The sequence below is a fragment of the Carettochelys insculpta genome, chromosome 6, assembly GCF_033958435.1.
Source record: "Carettochelys insculpta isolate YL-2023 chromosome 6, ASM3395843v1, whole genome shotgun sequence".
NCBI classification, from domain to species: domain Eukaryota; kingdom Metazoa; phylum Chordata; order Testudines; family Carettochelyidae; genus Carettochelys; species Carettochelys insculpta.
In genome coordinates this window covers 31,475,955-31,491,792 of record NC_134142.1, presented here as the reverse complement: position 1 = coordinate 31,491,792, position 15,838 = coordinate 31,475,955, and the positions used below count along the sequence as shown (strand labels likewise).

Genomic DNA, 15,838 nt, shown 5'->3' with positions numbered 1-15,838 from the left:
TTGTTACGCCAGAGTTCTAGCACCTTCTCTGGCTAGGAAAAGAGTGGAAGATACTGAACTTAGTGGACATATGAATAAGGGGATTCCAAAGCAGCAAATGTGGATCAATGGACAAGATTTTCCAGTCCTAGCTGAATGAAGAAATCTTTTCCAGTGTGGAATACATATAGAACCAACACTCGAAGACGTTACTAGTTCACATCTTTGCTAACTTTTCAGGAGTACCAATTTCATCTCCTCAATTTCTTGAATACCTTTAGAAAAAAAATTAACTTGTTTACCTTGTTTCCTAAGGTCCTCGATTTGCTCCTCTTTGAGATCCAACTGCTCAGTCAGCCTTGAGGCGGCATCCAAGGCAGCATTTGCTTCCTCTAAACTTTCCTGTAAGAGGTGGAAAATTATCATCACAATAATCTACTTTGAAGCCAAAAAAAAAAAGTATTCTGGACTCAAAAGATTTTAATCACTTATTTTAAACACTTGTGGCTGTAAATATCCAAGGAAAATAGACAATCAGCACAGTTTTATCTTACTGGCTAGCTTGCCCTCCTTTCAATCACTCAGAGACTATTATCAATGACTTACAAGCAGTATTACAGTAAACTCTTTCATATCCGGCAGGTCTGGGACAGGCAAGTTGCTGGATATTCAAATATATTGGCTAATAGAGAAGTATATCTAACAATACATAACACTAAAGACAACCAACATTAGATATTAACAAGCAAAAATGTATGTAGAGTACTCTATTTACCAACAAGAGTAGTACTGTACACTGTAAACTTGTATTTCATTTGCTGTATTTGTATTTGCTTTCACTATACTGTACTTATGGAAAATGTAACTAAAACTTACTTGGGGTTAAAATGCTGGTTATTTGAGGAGTTCTGGATAATAGACTGCTGGATTTAGTGTACTAGTGTATTTCTGTGTAATAAAATATTTAAATCCCAACAATTAGGATCATTTAATACTGTAATTTAAGATCTTCTCAGCCCACCTGTAAAGACTCAACCATCCTTTCCAGCTTTTCAGCTTTTTTTTTCCATTCTGCAGTCTGTTTTTGATGTTTTTCTAGTTCTGCTGAATACATGGCTTTTTCCTCTAAAAGGAAAAAAAAAAAACCCATGTAATTAGTTCACACTTTCTAATCCTCTAGTAAAACTTTTATTATGGGAAACCCAGCACAACACCGCTAACAGTGAAATTCACCGCTAGCAGTGAAATGATGTCAATGGGATTTTTACAATTTATTTCAGTGGAACCACAATTTCACCTCTCAGCTGTTTTAAAGTCAAAATAGAGATTCTGAAATTAAAAACACTTGAAAGTAACTGGTGGTCACCGAAATTAAAAACAATGCACTAAATCACAATAATTATACTGACAGAAAATATTCATTCCCATATTTTCTTCAAGATTTTGATGCAACTTACCCTGCTGGAATTGCTCTAGTACCATCTGTAGGTTGGCCAGTGATAGTGCATACTGTTTCACCTGATCCTGTGAAAGAGTAAGCTGAAGCACAGTTTCATCTCTCTGCCTGGACACTAGGTTCAGCTGCTCTTGCAAAGATTCCACCTGGAGGCTGGCTTGATGACTTCATCAAAAGAAAAAAAAATACGTACACACACATATACACAAACACCATATAGTTCCAGTTATTTGAATTCCCTCTGTCAGATAAGTGGAGTTATTTGAATCCATAGTGCATCACCATGTTAATTATAATAGCACCACCATTTATCCAAAAGTTTGGGATGTCCCCCAGAACAGTCATGTGAATGAGAGTGTGGTATAGCATAGTACGGTGTATAAAACACTTGCTGAACACAATAGAACCTCAGAGTTACAATCACCTCAGGAATGGAAGTTGTTCCTAACTCTGAAATGTTTGCAACTCTGAACAAAACATTACAGCTGTTCTTTCCAAAGTTTACAAGTGAACCTCACCTCACAACAGCTTTGCAAATTTACTATGCAAAAGAAAAATATTCCTCTTCTTTTAGTAGTTTACATTTAAATCAGTACTCTATTTTGTGTGTGGGTATGTCTTGTCTCTGTTGTCCGGTTCAGTGGTGGTCTTGTCAGTTTGTAACTCTGGACTTCATAACTGTGAGGTTCTACTGTATCTATTTTTTCCCTTTATTATTGCTGACTAAAGAAAATTTCACAAGCATAGTATTTTGGTCTCAAAGGCCCAAACCCTTTCCATTGAAATCAACGGGAGTCTTCCACGAAATTTTATGTAGCCAAGAATTCTGTTGATTTTGTTGCTTATTCTCCATTTGATGTCACATTTCTTTCTTTATTACAGACAGAAGATTATTGAACTGATTCCCTACTGTGTTAGTTCCATTTTATGCTAAGACTGAAACATATGGGAACTACCTAGAGCTGGCTGGAAAATGTGAAAATATTTCCATGAAAAATTTGGGAAAACATTCTGATGAAGAGAGTCATATCACTTTTTTCACCCTTTCCCAATGGTTCTAGAAGTAAGCAGCACAAGATTTTTTGCACAAAGACTCCGTTGTTGTGCTAATATCACTGATGTGATGATGGAGGTAACAGCAAAACAACAAATTGTACAAAAGACTCATTTATAAACAAAGTGTCACAAAGACTTGTTAAATTTAAAAAATGGTTAGTTTTCAGTACAACATTTGGATGCAGTCTTCCCCTTTGCTTTTTAAAAAAGTAATCATTCATTTTCCAAATTTATTTTAAATTAGGTGTTAAGTTTGGGATTATAAATCAGACACGAAGAAGAACACAATGTATTTGTAATGAAAAATATTCACCCTTCCATGGCCCTGATCACTTTTTTTTTTGGTCAGCTGGAATTAGATAGGAAATCGAATTTTTATATTTTAAAAAAGAAACACTCATGTTAGATTACATTAACATACATGTATCAAGACAATGACAGGGTAATTTTACATCTCTGAATCTGCAAAAATGAAGTCCTGTGGCACCTTATAGACTGATATTTTGGAACATAAGCTTTCGTGGGCAAAGACCCACTTTGTCAGATGGAATGTAGTGGAGACTCTGGTTAGAAAGACAGTCATTTTAAGAGCAAGAGTATGGCAGGTATTCAAGTAGTGGTTCTCAATCTCTTCATCATTGTGGGGGCATATGCAACACTTCATTAGGCTAAATCTCCCCTGCGGCAACTTCCAAGTGTGAAACTTCACAGTGCCGGCCTGCATGCCTTCACTCCTCAGAATTTTGAAGTAGCGCAGGCACTTCGAAGTACCCGCAGCTGACCTGTGGCTATAAGCAAGTTGGCACTTTGAAGTTTCACACTTCGAACTTGCTGCAGGGGAAATTTAGCCAAATGAAGTGCTGCATATGCATTGCAGCACTTCATTAGTAATCTCCCAATACCCTAATTACCATGCCCCCTTCGAAGTTGGGAGCTAGTCTAGACACAGCCTATGAGTGACATATGCAGCTCTCTGTGTTACATGAGCTGCAGCCAAACAATATATGTAACCTCACAACTGCTATGCCTGCTTGGTCAGGCACATGTCACTTGACATCTGCTCCCGAAGAGCCAGTGGCAGGCCTGATTCTGCCTGCTGAGCCATAGAGAAGCCCACTGGAGAAGCTGCCCAAGGAATAAATTTCCACGCCACACCACCTCTACCATGCAGACAGGACTTCCAAGGCAGACTCCTGCTTGCCAGTGATCTGCTGGTCCGGACATGGCTAGCAGGCCAGCAGGGGATCGGCTGATGGACACAGTCTGCTGCAGGCAGCCCAGTGCATGCTGCAGCCTGATGCATACCCATCGTTCAGAGGTGACACATAGCTGTGGTTAAAGGGGGAGAGATAAAGTGGCACATTCCCCACATTTTCTCTAGATGCCTTTGGCACAGATACCCAGAAGCAAGAAGGCAAGCCTTGTTCTACAATTACTGAACATACCCCCACACACCCCCTTTTGGTACATTACAAAGGAGTACTAAATAAATTTGAGAATGATTTTGATTGAGGATATCAATATTCCATGTCTTAGCACATATAAACTCTTTAAAGTGAATAAAAAACATCACATCATCGCTTTGGAACACTGCAATCATTCAAGAAAATGCTAATGTTGGATGGAGGCAAATACTACCTGGCATTTTCCACTGCAGTAGAAGAGGACACTAGTTTTTCCTCCAAAACCATGACCTTCTTTCTTAGTTTGGTCTCTCGGTCTTCTGCAGCTAAAGCTTCCTGTGTATAGGAATCCTCCATTTCTAAGAGATGATTGCGCAACCTCTCCAGTTCCTGGTTTAGCCGCTGCTCCTTATCACGTAAATGTTGCACCTAAGTAGAATGTATTTAATATATGATACATACTTATTTGTGCATGGTGCTATAAGCAAATCAAATTATTTCTTTGGATTTATATTTAGGGCTGTCAAACAATTAAAAATAAGTCATGATTAATCACTACTTGTTAAACTACAAAACAATATAAATTTATAACACATATTTTTGGATATTCTTCTACATTTTCAAATGTTGGTTTCAATTAAAATACAGAATCCAAAGTGCACAATGTTCACTTTATATTATTTTTATCTGCAATGTAAAAAAAAATTCAATTCAACTGTAGTGCAGTTTATTGCAGAAGTTCAACTTACACATGCAAAAATGTATTTTACATAACTGCACGAAGAATAAAACAATGTAAAACTTTAGCACCTACAAGTCCTACATCTTGTCAATAGACAAAAACTATGGAGCACCCACACTAAAAATGCGTTCTGTCGAAATACTGTTGACAGAACTCAGCACTTTTGTTGACAGCCTTCTGCGTCTCCCCCATGAAGCAGAATGCCTCTCTCAACAGGATCTGCTGACAAAAATGCCATGTGGACAATCCGCGGGGGGGAAGGGGGCCCTCTGTCAATAGACAGGGCTTCCAGTCACTGGGCAGCCCTGTCTGCTGTGTTTCTGGTTGGCCGTTCTGTCAAGAGCGCAGCCAGACAGTCTGGCTGCTCTTTGTCCACAGAGTGGATCAACAGACTGATCTACTTTCATGTGTGGCCACGATTTGTTGACAGTTTTGTCAGAAGATCTATGCTGACAGCAACTTCTGTCGACAGATCACCCTAGTGTAGACATAGCTTAAGACAGGGGTGTCTAACCTGTGGCCCATGGGGCCTTTTATCCAGCCCGCGATGCTGACAGCATCACCATTTTTCAAAGGCAGATAGATGGCTCCGAGCCACATATGGCTTTTTAAGAAGACATCTATGGTTCACACCGCTGCTGCCTGACTCCTCCTGCCTGCCACAGTGAAAGCACAGCACTTGATTTAATTGGTTTAATGGCTATTAAATCAATTCAGTCCAGTCCTATTGTTTCAGCCTGACAGGCCCTTGAGAGTTACCCCTCCCGTGCAGCTCTTTGAGCAATAAAATGCTCAGAGCTGCAGGAGAACTGTGCATTGCTCTGTACACGCGTCCCTCCCCAGTGCTTGGAAGGAGAAGTACATGGCAGTGGCGATGGCGGTGGCAGCTCCAGTGAGTCATCGACACTGGATTATAGCAGGGGCAGGATGCCTGGCTCTGGACAAAGGAAGCAGGGGACTGGGCTAAAGCAGAGGGCTGGGGCTGCCTGGGTCTGGAGAGGGGATTTTGCATGTCTGAAAACTGTGGGTACTTACTTTTTTTTTAAAGGAATACTTTATAAAAAAGGTTGAGAAACACTGGAGTAGAACTCAGTTTAATTGATTTAATGGCCAGCAGGAGGGATCTGGCCTTTAAACCTATGCTTTCAGTGCAGCAGGGAGCTACCCCTGGTTTGAAGCTATTTTGTATTCAGCCCCCAGAACATGTAAAAAATTGCCATGTGGCCCCCAGATGAAAAAGAATGGACATCCCAGCCTAAGAGAATCAAGTGTGTTTACATTTCTGGGAGATAATGCTGTCATCTTCTTAATTTATAACGTTACCTAAAAGTGAGAACAGGCAGGTTCTGCTTGCTAACAAGCCAAAGCAGTGTAAACCAAAGCACCTTCATTTTCATCACCTGAGTTAGATGCCACCAAAGACTGACTTTCTTTTTTGGTGCTTCAGGTTCTGTAGTTTACATCTCCATTGCTGGAGATATTTAAGAACACGTTAGATAGAGGTCTATCAGGGATGGTTTAGACAGCACTTTGTCCTGCCATTGGGGCAGGGGGCTGGACTCAATGGCCTCTCCAGGTCCCTTCCAGTCCTAGTATTCTATGATTCTATAAAAATATCATCTACACTTGTAAGTTGCACCTTCCCAATTGTGACTGCCCCACAATACTTGTATGAGGTAAACTGAAAAATACTTTTACTTTTATTTCTTTTTACAAAGAAAATATTTGTAATCAAAACTATAGAGTGAGCATAGTACACTTTGTATTCTGTACTGTAACTGAAACCAATATATTAGAAAATCTTGCAAAATGTCCAAAGTATTTACAACAAATTTAAAATGGCATTCTACAATTTAATAATATGAGTAAAACTTCAATCATCAACACTTTTAATCTAGTTAATTTGTTACTCGCTTGATTTAACTGATTAATTTATAGCTCTAATTATACTGCAGAGACATATTTTTGATAACTATAGAAAAAGCATCTAAGATCATTCTCAAGGTCAAAGTAAACTCTCTGAACTGTCGTATTAACCCATCTCTTTTTGGGCTTTAGTTTTGTTAAATATCATACCTCATTCTGTAGGGAACTGTTCTCCATTTGTTTCTGTTTGAGTGCTAACATGACTTGGTCTCTCTCTTGCTGAAAAGAAACAGCCTTTTCTTGCATTGACTTAACTTCATTTAACAGATGATTCAATTCCCCCATCTTGCCCTTCACAAATAAGACATACAATTGAAGAAAGGTTGGAAATGTATAGAAATGTTGAGGAATGTGCACTTAAAACTCTAAAAATCTATTACTATTTATTATACATTTCCGCCTAAACTCTGTATAAAAGAGCCAAATTTTTCTGTCCCAAAGAACTTGCACTCTAAAAAAGATGAAACAGACAGACATGAATGGAAGCACATACTTCCTAAGATCTTTTGAAGAAACAGTTGTCTATTTTGGAATTATTATATTGGTATATTGTCTGATAGATTAAAAACTATTTCTAAAGTCATCCTACGCAAACAGAAAATATTTACTAAATGCAATGAATAGATATCTAGCATCCTAACATGTCAGACAGTTACTTTAAAACTGTCCTCCCCCAATCACAATTTATGAACCTGTACTTCCTGTTAAGATAGCTATTTCTAAATAACTAAATGTGCCCCTTTTTTAGGCATCTAGTTTATGTTATTGTTTATATTATTTGTTTAAGATAGCTATATAAAAAAACAGATTCCAAGGTAAAGTCAGATTAGTACAAATGAAATAAAACAAACAGTGGCTACTAACGTTTTTAGGCACACTATGAACTCTCAGTAATAAAAACAAATGAGTATGTAAAAAATGGCATCTTCCTGCTATTGGCTCTCCACACTTGTATTCAAAATCATATCAACTGATGTTAAGAAAAACACAGAAAACATCTATTTTATGTAGTTAGCACTCTTATTAGCTCTGCAGAGCCAGCTTAGCTAAGAGAAAGCTATACTACCTCATCTAATACCAAATGAGTTGTTTACAAAGTTCCAGTTACATTTGTGGAACCCTACTAAAAACATTTGGACTGCACTATTGACATCAAGACACTTAATTTAGTTTGCAGGACTTTTGTTAAAGGATTTTGTAAGAGATGGAGAGACATTAGCCTGACTTTCAAGAATCCAGGCTCTCTTTGCAGGACTGGCCATTACAAAAAACAATCTTTTAACTTGTAGTTGTATTTGTTTTGGAAATAATCAAAACTAAACTTGAAACCCCACAATGACATGTTATAGTTTTTACATATTGAGTGGTCAAAGTGCTTTATCATAATATTTAACTGCAATGGTCCAGAGTAAGAAACTTGGACAAGCAGAGTACTTCACACGTGCCTGAAGATGTCCTGGATTAAAAAACAAAAACAAAAAGCACACACAATTCTAACTGCCATTAACACTATGCTATAAAGACTAAGTTACATTTTATGTAAGTCGTACATATGTTTAACATCTATGAATGCTTGTACTTATTCAGAGAAATGGATTCCACTTGGTAGATACAGAATGGACTAAGTGATGCTAAAATATATCAAAACTGCAGTTGGAGGAAAATTAAATGTTTTCAAACTATGTCAGGTCATTTGCAATGGTTTATGTAAACAATACTAATCCTGGCGACCTCTGAAGAACAATGTAGGTTTCTAATAAATCCTTATCAGAACTCTCACTAATCTTACACTGGATCAGTTAAAACTTAGACTTTCATTCACTGCTGCTCTTAGGCAAATACCTTCAGACTATATTTGTGAGAATTCACAGTCACACAAATTATTAAAAGTGTTTGTATCTTCTTCCTTAAATATTTATAACTACTAAAATAAAAAAAAACAACTTCACATACCTGTTCTTTTTCTTTCAATAGTTTTTCAAAAGCAAGAGCCTTTTCTTTCATTGAATTAGATTCAAATTCTCTCTCTCTCAGCATCATCGAAAACTGCATGTTAGTCTCCTGTAATGCTCGGAATTCAGTTTCCTTCTCCCTGCATCTTGTCACTATTTTTTCGTTTTCTTCTTTCAGCTTACAAATATCCATTTCTAAAACTAAATTTCTTTCTTTAAGATTAGTGACAGCTTGTTTTAAAAGCTCATTTTCATTTTCTTTGTTACTAAGATTTTCACTTACAGAAAGCAACTGATCACTTTTAGATTTAATGAAGAGGTCTTTTTCCCTAAGTGACTTCTGGAAAACATCACATTTTTCCTTTATCTGCCTCATCTCCGAATCAGTCTCCTTTTGTCCCTTTCTTTCCAACTCCAAACTTGCAGCCACAGAATCAGACAATCTTTGATTATTTTCCTTAAGAGTTCTGATAGTCCCATCTTTTTCTTGTAACATTTTTTTAAGTTGCTCCAATTCCAGTTGAAGAAGTTTAGATTCATCACTCACTATTTCAGGTGATGTACCGCTTGGAATGTCTGATGCTTGTGAAACAGAAGAAGCCATCAGCACAGGTGGCGTTACCATATCAAGTTTTTCCAGAAGAAGATCCTTGGTATTATGAAGCTGTCCTATACTATGCTGAACCTGTGCTAACTCCTGACTAAAACTTTTCATTTTTTTCTCATTCTGCTCATAACTCTGGATCAAGCCATTAAAATCTATCTGTAATTTAGAATTGCTATCACTGTCAACTAAAATTTGTGCTTGAAGCTTATGTAGTTCCTCTTGGAGATGAGCTGATTCATGTTGCATGTTCTGGACTGTAGTCATTACTTGTTGCTTCCACTCTTCCATCTTCTTTACTTGCTGCTTTAATTTATCACGTTCTTGTAAAAGCTCCTCAAATTGATTACTGTTAACACCTCCTGACCCACTATCAGTACCTATGTTGGATGACTGTAGGACCGTCAGTAAGGTTTGGCATTTTTGACTCAAGGCATCTATTTCAATATCCTTCTCTCGAATGATACGGGACAAATTCTGAATAGTCTCTTTAAACATATCTTGGCTGCTACTTTCAAACCTATTAGATAATTTTTGATTCTCTTCTTGCAACTTCATCAGAGCAGCTTCCTTAGCTGCTACCATATCCATGATTTTATGATACTCTGTTTTTAACTGGCTGTTTTCTCTAGTCTTTTCACTCAAAACTGCCAGCACCTGTTCTCTTTCCATGACATAGGCTTGTAGTTGCTGTTGAAGATACAGAACATCCTGTCTATAAGATGAAGAGGAAACACTTGCATGGAGGGCTTGTATCTCTAAGTCTTTCTCTTGGATGATCTGAGTGAGTTTACCAACTTGATCTTTCGACAAATGATCGATTTGTTGAGTTAGAGACACATTCCTTTCATTCAGAAGCTTAATTTCCCTCTCCCTCTCTTTGATACCTTTTACTAGTCTTTCAGTTTCAGACTTAGACAAGTCATGTTTTTCATTACCATTTTCTCCATTAAGGGTCTGGACTTTGGTTTCTTGAAAGAGATCAGAGGAGTCTGTCTGAATGACTTGCCGCTCACTGTGCAACTGAATTTTAATTTGTTCAATTGCTTTTTGTAAACTTTTAATTTCTTCATCTTTCTCCAAGAATACCTTTTCATGTGTGATATTCATTTGCTCATACTGAAATTTAGACTCATCTATTTCCCTTTTGTGTTCCTGTAAAGATTTTTGAAGTTGCACAGTTTTCTGATTCTGATCTTCAGTTGTTCTTTTGTGAAGTTTTATTTCCTCTTCAAGATTATTCTTTATTACATGTAACTGTGTTATCTCAGTTTCAAGTTCAGTAATAATATCAAGAGTTTTAGGCTCAGCCACTGGCGGAGATCTGCCTTGTTGGTCCTTCAGTCTTTCAATCTCTTCCTTCAGATGATTGTTTTCTTCTTTCACAGCTGCAAGACTTTTGTCCTTTTCTTCTAAATTTTGTCTTAAAATCTCATGCTTTTTGGAATCCTTAACATATTGCTCAAGTTCCTGTTGCAGCTCTAAAGCTCTACTTTTAAATTTTTCAATAAACACCTCTTTTTCTTTTATGAGTTCTGTTAGCTGCTTTTGTCCTCCTAAACTGGTTGTCAACATCTCTTTAGTTTCTTCATGGTCTGCTTCTATCTGCTCAATGTTCCTTTTGAGTTCTGCTATCTCAAAATCTCTCTCTTGATTACATTTCACTAGACGTTCATGTTCCAGCTGCAATGTGGTAGTGTTCATGTTACGTGCATTTGACAGTTCCTCAATGGTTTTCTCGTATTTTTTAGCTTGTTCCAATAACTGCTTTTTAGTCTGGCTTAATTCAGTTTCCAACTGCCCTTTTTCCATTTTCAAAGCCTCCAATATAGTATCTTTTCCCAAGGAAACCTTACTTTTCTCAGCAACAGCTTCTTGCAACTGCTGATTTAGTTCTTCACAGACTGCCAACAGCTTTCCATTTTCCATTTTAAGATCATACACAGATTTCTCCAAATTTTGATTGAGTTGCTTATTTTCTGAAATGTCTTTATTTAGTTTTGCAATTTCTGCTTCTCTTTCTTTAAGTGAAAGATCTTGATAGGTACTGTTAGATTCTTGATTTATTATCTTTGCTAACTTGTCCTGAGAAACAGAAAGTTCCTCTTCTTTTTGTTTCAGATTGTGGTTTAGTTCTGCAATTTCCTTTTTATTATTTAAGTTACATTCTTGGGATTTATTTAGCTGTTCTTGTAAATCATTAATATTATGCTGAAGCTGTTGATTACTCACATTTAAATCATTAAGTGCGAATGTACATTGGCTCACTTTTAATTTTTGAGCTTCTAGCTCCTTACTCAGTTCTACCTTCTCAGCTTCGACTTCAGACACTTTCTTTCTTTCAAAATCTATGTCAAGTTTTAGCTGTGCAATGGTAGTATCAGCTTTTGTATGCTGTTTTGACAGTTGCTCTTTCAGGGCAATCAAATGCTAAAATAAAGAGAAACAAGCATCATCAGGATAAAACAGCCAATAAAACCAGAGCTTTCATTCATTTAATCATCTGTATAACAAAAAAATACAAAATGTTTTTGATTAAGCAGTTAATTCCAAAAGATGAAAATATATTCAATCAAGACTATAGAATCATTCTCCAAAAGAATAGAGTTAAAAGGTAAAGTCAAAAAATTGTCAGGATAATTAATTTGGCATACAGTAAATGTCAATTTTAGCTGTGTACGTCCAAATGTTTTCAATTACGTAGTGCCAATGAAGCATTAAATCACGCCACAAATAAGTAAATGTGAATAATGTTCATTCACGTAAATATATAAATGTGAACTAACATACAGTCTATAGAAGTGTTTATATTGATTCGAAATGCATACTTGCCTAATACAGACCATGTCAGAATTCTAAACACTTAACCAGAGATTATTAATTTTATTAGAAATTATAGGAACGTTTCTTCCATTCTAGTCTTTATTAACAATATGAAAAATATGGAACACTCACTATTTTAAACACGTGGCCAAAACACAGTAGCTTTGGCATACAGCAGCAAAGACAAAATTATTGAATATTCGCTTTTCAATAGAGTGCTCTGTTTTAGTACATGTGTAAGTTAAAAATCCAGTAATTAACCAAATGTACAGTCCCTCTGTGGACTTCTTTGTATAATCCTAAGACAAGTCAGTGCTTCCTATGCCTAAGTTTTTCAGATATACCATAATAATTCTAATTGGCTGTACTCACACTAGCCCCTCCGAAAGGAACATGCTGAATATGCAGCACCTCATTAGCACAATGGCAGCTGCACATGCTTCGAAACTGCCAGTTTTGAAATGCATGTCATCCATGTAGCTGGGGGCCTTTCGAAACGGCCCCGATTTTGAAAGCCCCTTCTTCCCAAAACCAGATGGGAAGAAGGGGCTTTCAAGATCATAGGGCTGTTTCAAAAGGCCCCCGGCTACATGGGTGGTATGCGTTTTGAAACCAGCAGTTTTGAAGCGTGTGCAGCTGCTATTATGCTAATGAGGCACTGCATATTCATGGTAACGCCTCATTGGCATGTTCCAAAGTGCCACATTACTATCGCCCCTCCAAAAGGAGCGGTTAGTGTGGCCATAGCCATGGAGTTTCATGATGTACTAAACTTAAAAGAGAACATATTTTTGTCTACAAGATAGCTGAAGACATAAAGTCTTCACGTTGAGGCTGTTACTCCTTTTTTGTAATGGCTCCAAAATATGGTTTAATATACGATCTTTCATTTTTCTCCTGTATATATGATTCAGGTGGAAGACTTTATATTGTATGTATCTTATGTCTATTCCTTTGTAGTCTCCCTATCTGACGTTATTTTGATTTACACAGCATTTTTTTTTCATATGTTGGCATACTATTTTGTAATATCATGGCAGTATTGGCCATTTTCTTTGTGAAAAGTCAAGCAGCTATTGTGAAACAAATAAATTTCAAATATATTTTTAAAAACTGAGCATTAGTTGAAATAGTGACAAATTTAAAACTATTAATATTTGATTCTGATTACAAATATTCTGATCACTAAGTTTCACATAGTTAAAAAGACAAGGTCTAAGATGTTATGCTACTATAAACTAATAAAATTTAAAAAGTGACAAGAGACAATACTTATTATATAACATATAAATATTGTCAACATATGAACTCGCTGTTGCAAATTACTACACAGGTCAAGATTTATTAGGATTTAAAAAACCCTAAACATATCCTTGCTGCAGCAAACAATCCTCAATAGAAAAATAAGCCCTCATGTTAGAGGACACATGATAACCACTACCTGACAAAAACTAGTAAGAAATTTCCTTTGTGGGTCACAGGTACACTAGTCCATATTTGTCCATTACAGGATTTCTTGAGTTTCCTTGAAGTGCATGATACCCACCACTGTCAGGAAGTATGCTGGCCTTATCTAGTAGGGCAACAGACTATTGGGAACCTAACTGGCCTTGATATCTGTGAGCAAAAATTGATATGACACATCAAATGTCTGAAAAGTAAAGAAAGCCAGTAATTCTTGACAATATTAGTTACCTGCATAGTTTCTTGATTCTGCTTGTCCAATTCGTCCAATTCTGCTGCTACTCTGTCTCTTTCTGTAATACTTTCCTTGAGTTCATGCTCTTTCCTTGCCAGATCCTGCCTCAATCGATTTAACTCCAAGTTCTGATCTTCAATACATGTGGATGTAATATCTTCATCTTTATGTTGTAAGCTTGCCAGTTTCTTCTGAAGTTCTTCCTTATTTTTGACATAAATTGGATTTTATACAATTATTAAAGTTTCTAAATGCTGGTTTTGAAAACGGGTTTTATATTTAGTCAACCAGAGTACTTTAAATTTGAACAAAAAAAAGCAAGCATTTTGAACATCAGAGAAACAACTCTACTTGAGTTTTTTATTGCAACTAAGCATTATTCAGTTTGAGGAGGAGGTCATTAACACACATATGTAAAAATATTTTTCATCACAAGAACCCCAGTGTAACTTTTAAGAGTGCATAAAGAATCATATCAATAAGAAGTGAAATGTGTCCTCAGCTGATGTAAATTGTCATAGCTGCATAATGTATAGGCATCCTGGGCACAGCATGCTGCACAACGGATCACAGAAGGGAGGGTTTTGACCAAGGGTATCTAAGTAAACTTCACAGGAAAAATGAAATGGGACTTTTAGTACCCATGCAGAGTAGAGGGGACCTCGGTTTAAAAGTCCTACCTAACACATAATAAACTACATGGAACCCTGACTACCACAGAATTACAAGACAATCATGACAGCAGATAAAAAGGTTATTCATTATGTACAGTAACTGAGGGTCACTGAAATACGTTTTCCTGTGGTGCTTCACTGTAGACAGTACAGCAGCATCCCTTGTGTCTGGGTTCAAATATGTTTGGTAGCACTGCCGCTGGGCCACACGTGCGCTCCTTCCCATCTCAAGCCATGGTGGGCATATATAAACTGTGTGATCTGAAGCACCCACAGGGATTCATATCTTGAAGAACCTCAGTTATCGCACATGGTCAGTAACCTTTTTTCAGTGAGTTTCCCTCTTGGTGCTTTACTGCAGATGACTGTAGAGCAGTGTCCAGAGATGGAAGGCTGAGGCTGCAGAGTGTTGTCCAATAAGGAGGAGAAGACAGTATTCCCTTGTGAGACAGTTATCGCTGTCACATGAGTAACTGTATGTTGATCAAAAGTGTGAATGCCCAGGCAGTTACTTTGCTAGTGTCAGTGATATGCGCATTGTTGAGAAAGGCAATAAATGTGGAAAGAGAGCATGAGAGTGAATAGACTGGACTCGTGTTCCAAGTAGATGGTTGTGCAGATGTCTTGCTGAACATCCAAAGTGTATAGTGTTGAATGTATTGGTTAGTACTCAGTTGGTGAAGAAGCAGGGAAGGTGGATAAGCTGATTCAAATGGAAGGAGGATGACGTCACGAACAAGAATTTTGGATAGGCGCATAATGTGAGCCTCACCTTAAGAAAAATTGTTTGAGGAGGTATGCCACCAGAAACCCCATTTACCCTAATTATCAGGCAGATATAATAGTTAAGAAAAATGCTGTTTTTATAGAAAGGAGAATGTAGGAGTACACAGTCATGGGCTCAAATGACAATCTGGTGAGACAGCACAACACAAAGTTAGTATCCAGGGCGGATGGGATGTCATACAAGAGGGCAGAAGTTCTAAAAGCCTTTAAGGAATCTCTTCATGAGCGGGTGTGTAAATACAGAATAGCTATCATGGAGTAGGGAATGCAGTCATGGCAGACAAGAGCACATGAACAAAGCTTTTAGAGAGGCCTCAGATCTAATATATATGACCAAGAATGTGCAGCAATGGGGTATCCAACAATGAGATATGCCTGGCTGTGCGTAAAGATCAGAATCTTTCAAAGCTTTGGGGGTCTCACAGCTTCTTTTATTGCCTCTGAACAGGTCATCTCCAAATCCCAAAATCACGACAGAGTCATAGACTGGGATGGAGGATTCAGCCTGCATCTGCAAGAGGAGGTGTGGAATCAACTACAAGCTAATCTGAGAGCATACTATTACACATAGGACATAAAAAGATACTCAGTTCATTATAGCCATGTTCAGGCTATCAGGATGACTAAGGCTCATTTCCACCTGTTTTTTGTGAAGTACCTTGAATAAAGAGAGAAATGGGTGGAAAGGCACAGAGTAGTGAATCATGGCATGCAATAAGAAATGTGTTTCCCAGACAC

The 15,838-nt window shown here is 37.3% G+C and overlaps 1 protein-coding gene across 3 annotated transcripts in view; it reads right to left on the bottom strand.

The window, feature by feature from the left end:
- TRIP11 (thyroid hormone receptor interactor 11) overlaps positions 1-15,838 on the bottom strand; it is a 77,263-nt gene that overhangs the window by 27,259 nt on the left and 34,166 nt on the right. For all 3 annotated transcript variants that reach the window (XM_074996607.1, XM_074996606.1, XM_074996608.1), the window contains exons 10-16: positions 13,637-13,843; positions 8,516-11,548; positions 6,713-6,853; positions 4,130-4,323; positions 1,437-1,600; positions 1,001-1,104; positions 282-381 (exon numbers count right to left, since the gene is read on the bottom strand). In XM_074996607.1, coding sequence (XP_074852708.1) covers positions 282-381; positions 1,001-1,104; positions 1,437-1,600; positions 4,130-4,323; positions 6,713-6,853; positions 8,516-11,548; positions 13,637-13,843 — 3,943 coding nt within the window. The remainder of the gene's footprint in view (positions 1-281; positions 382-1,000; positions 1,105-1,436; positions 1,601-4,129; positions 4,324-6,712; positions 6,854-8,515; positions 11,549-13,636; positions 13,844-15,838) is intronic.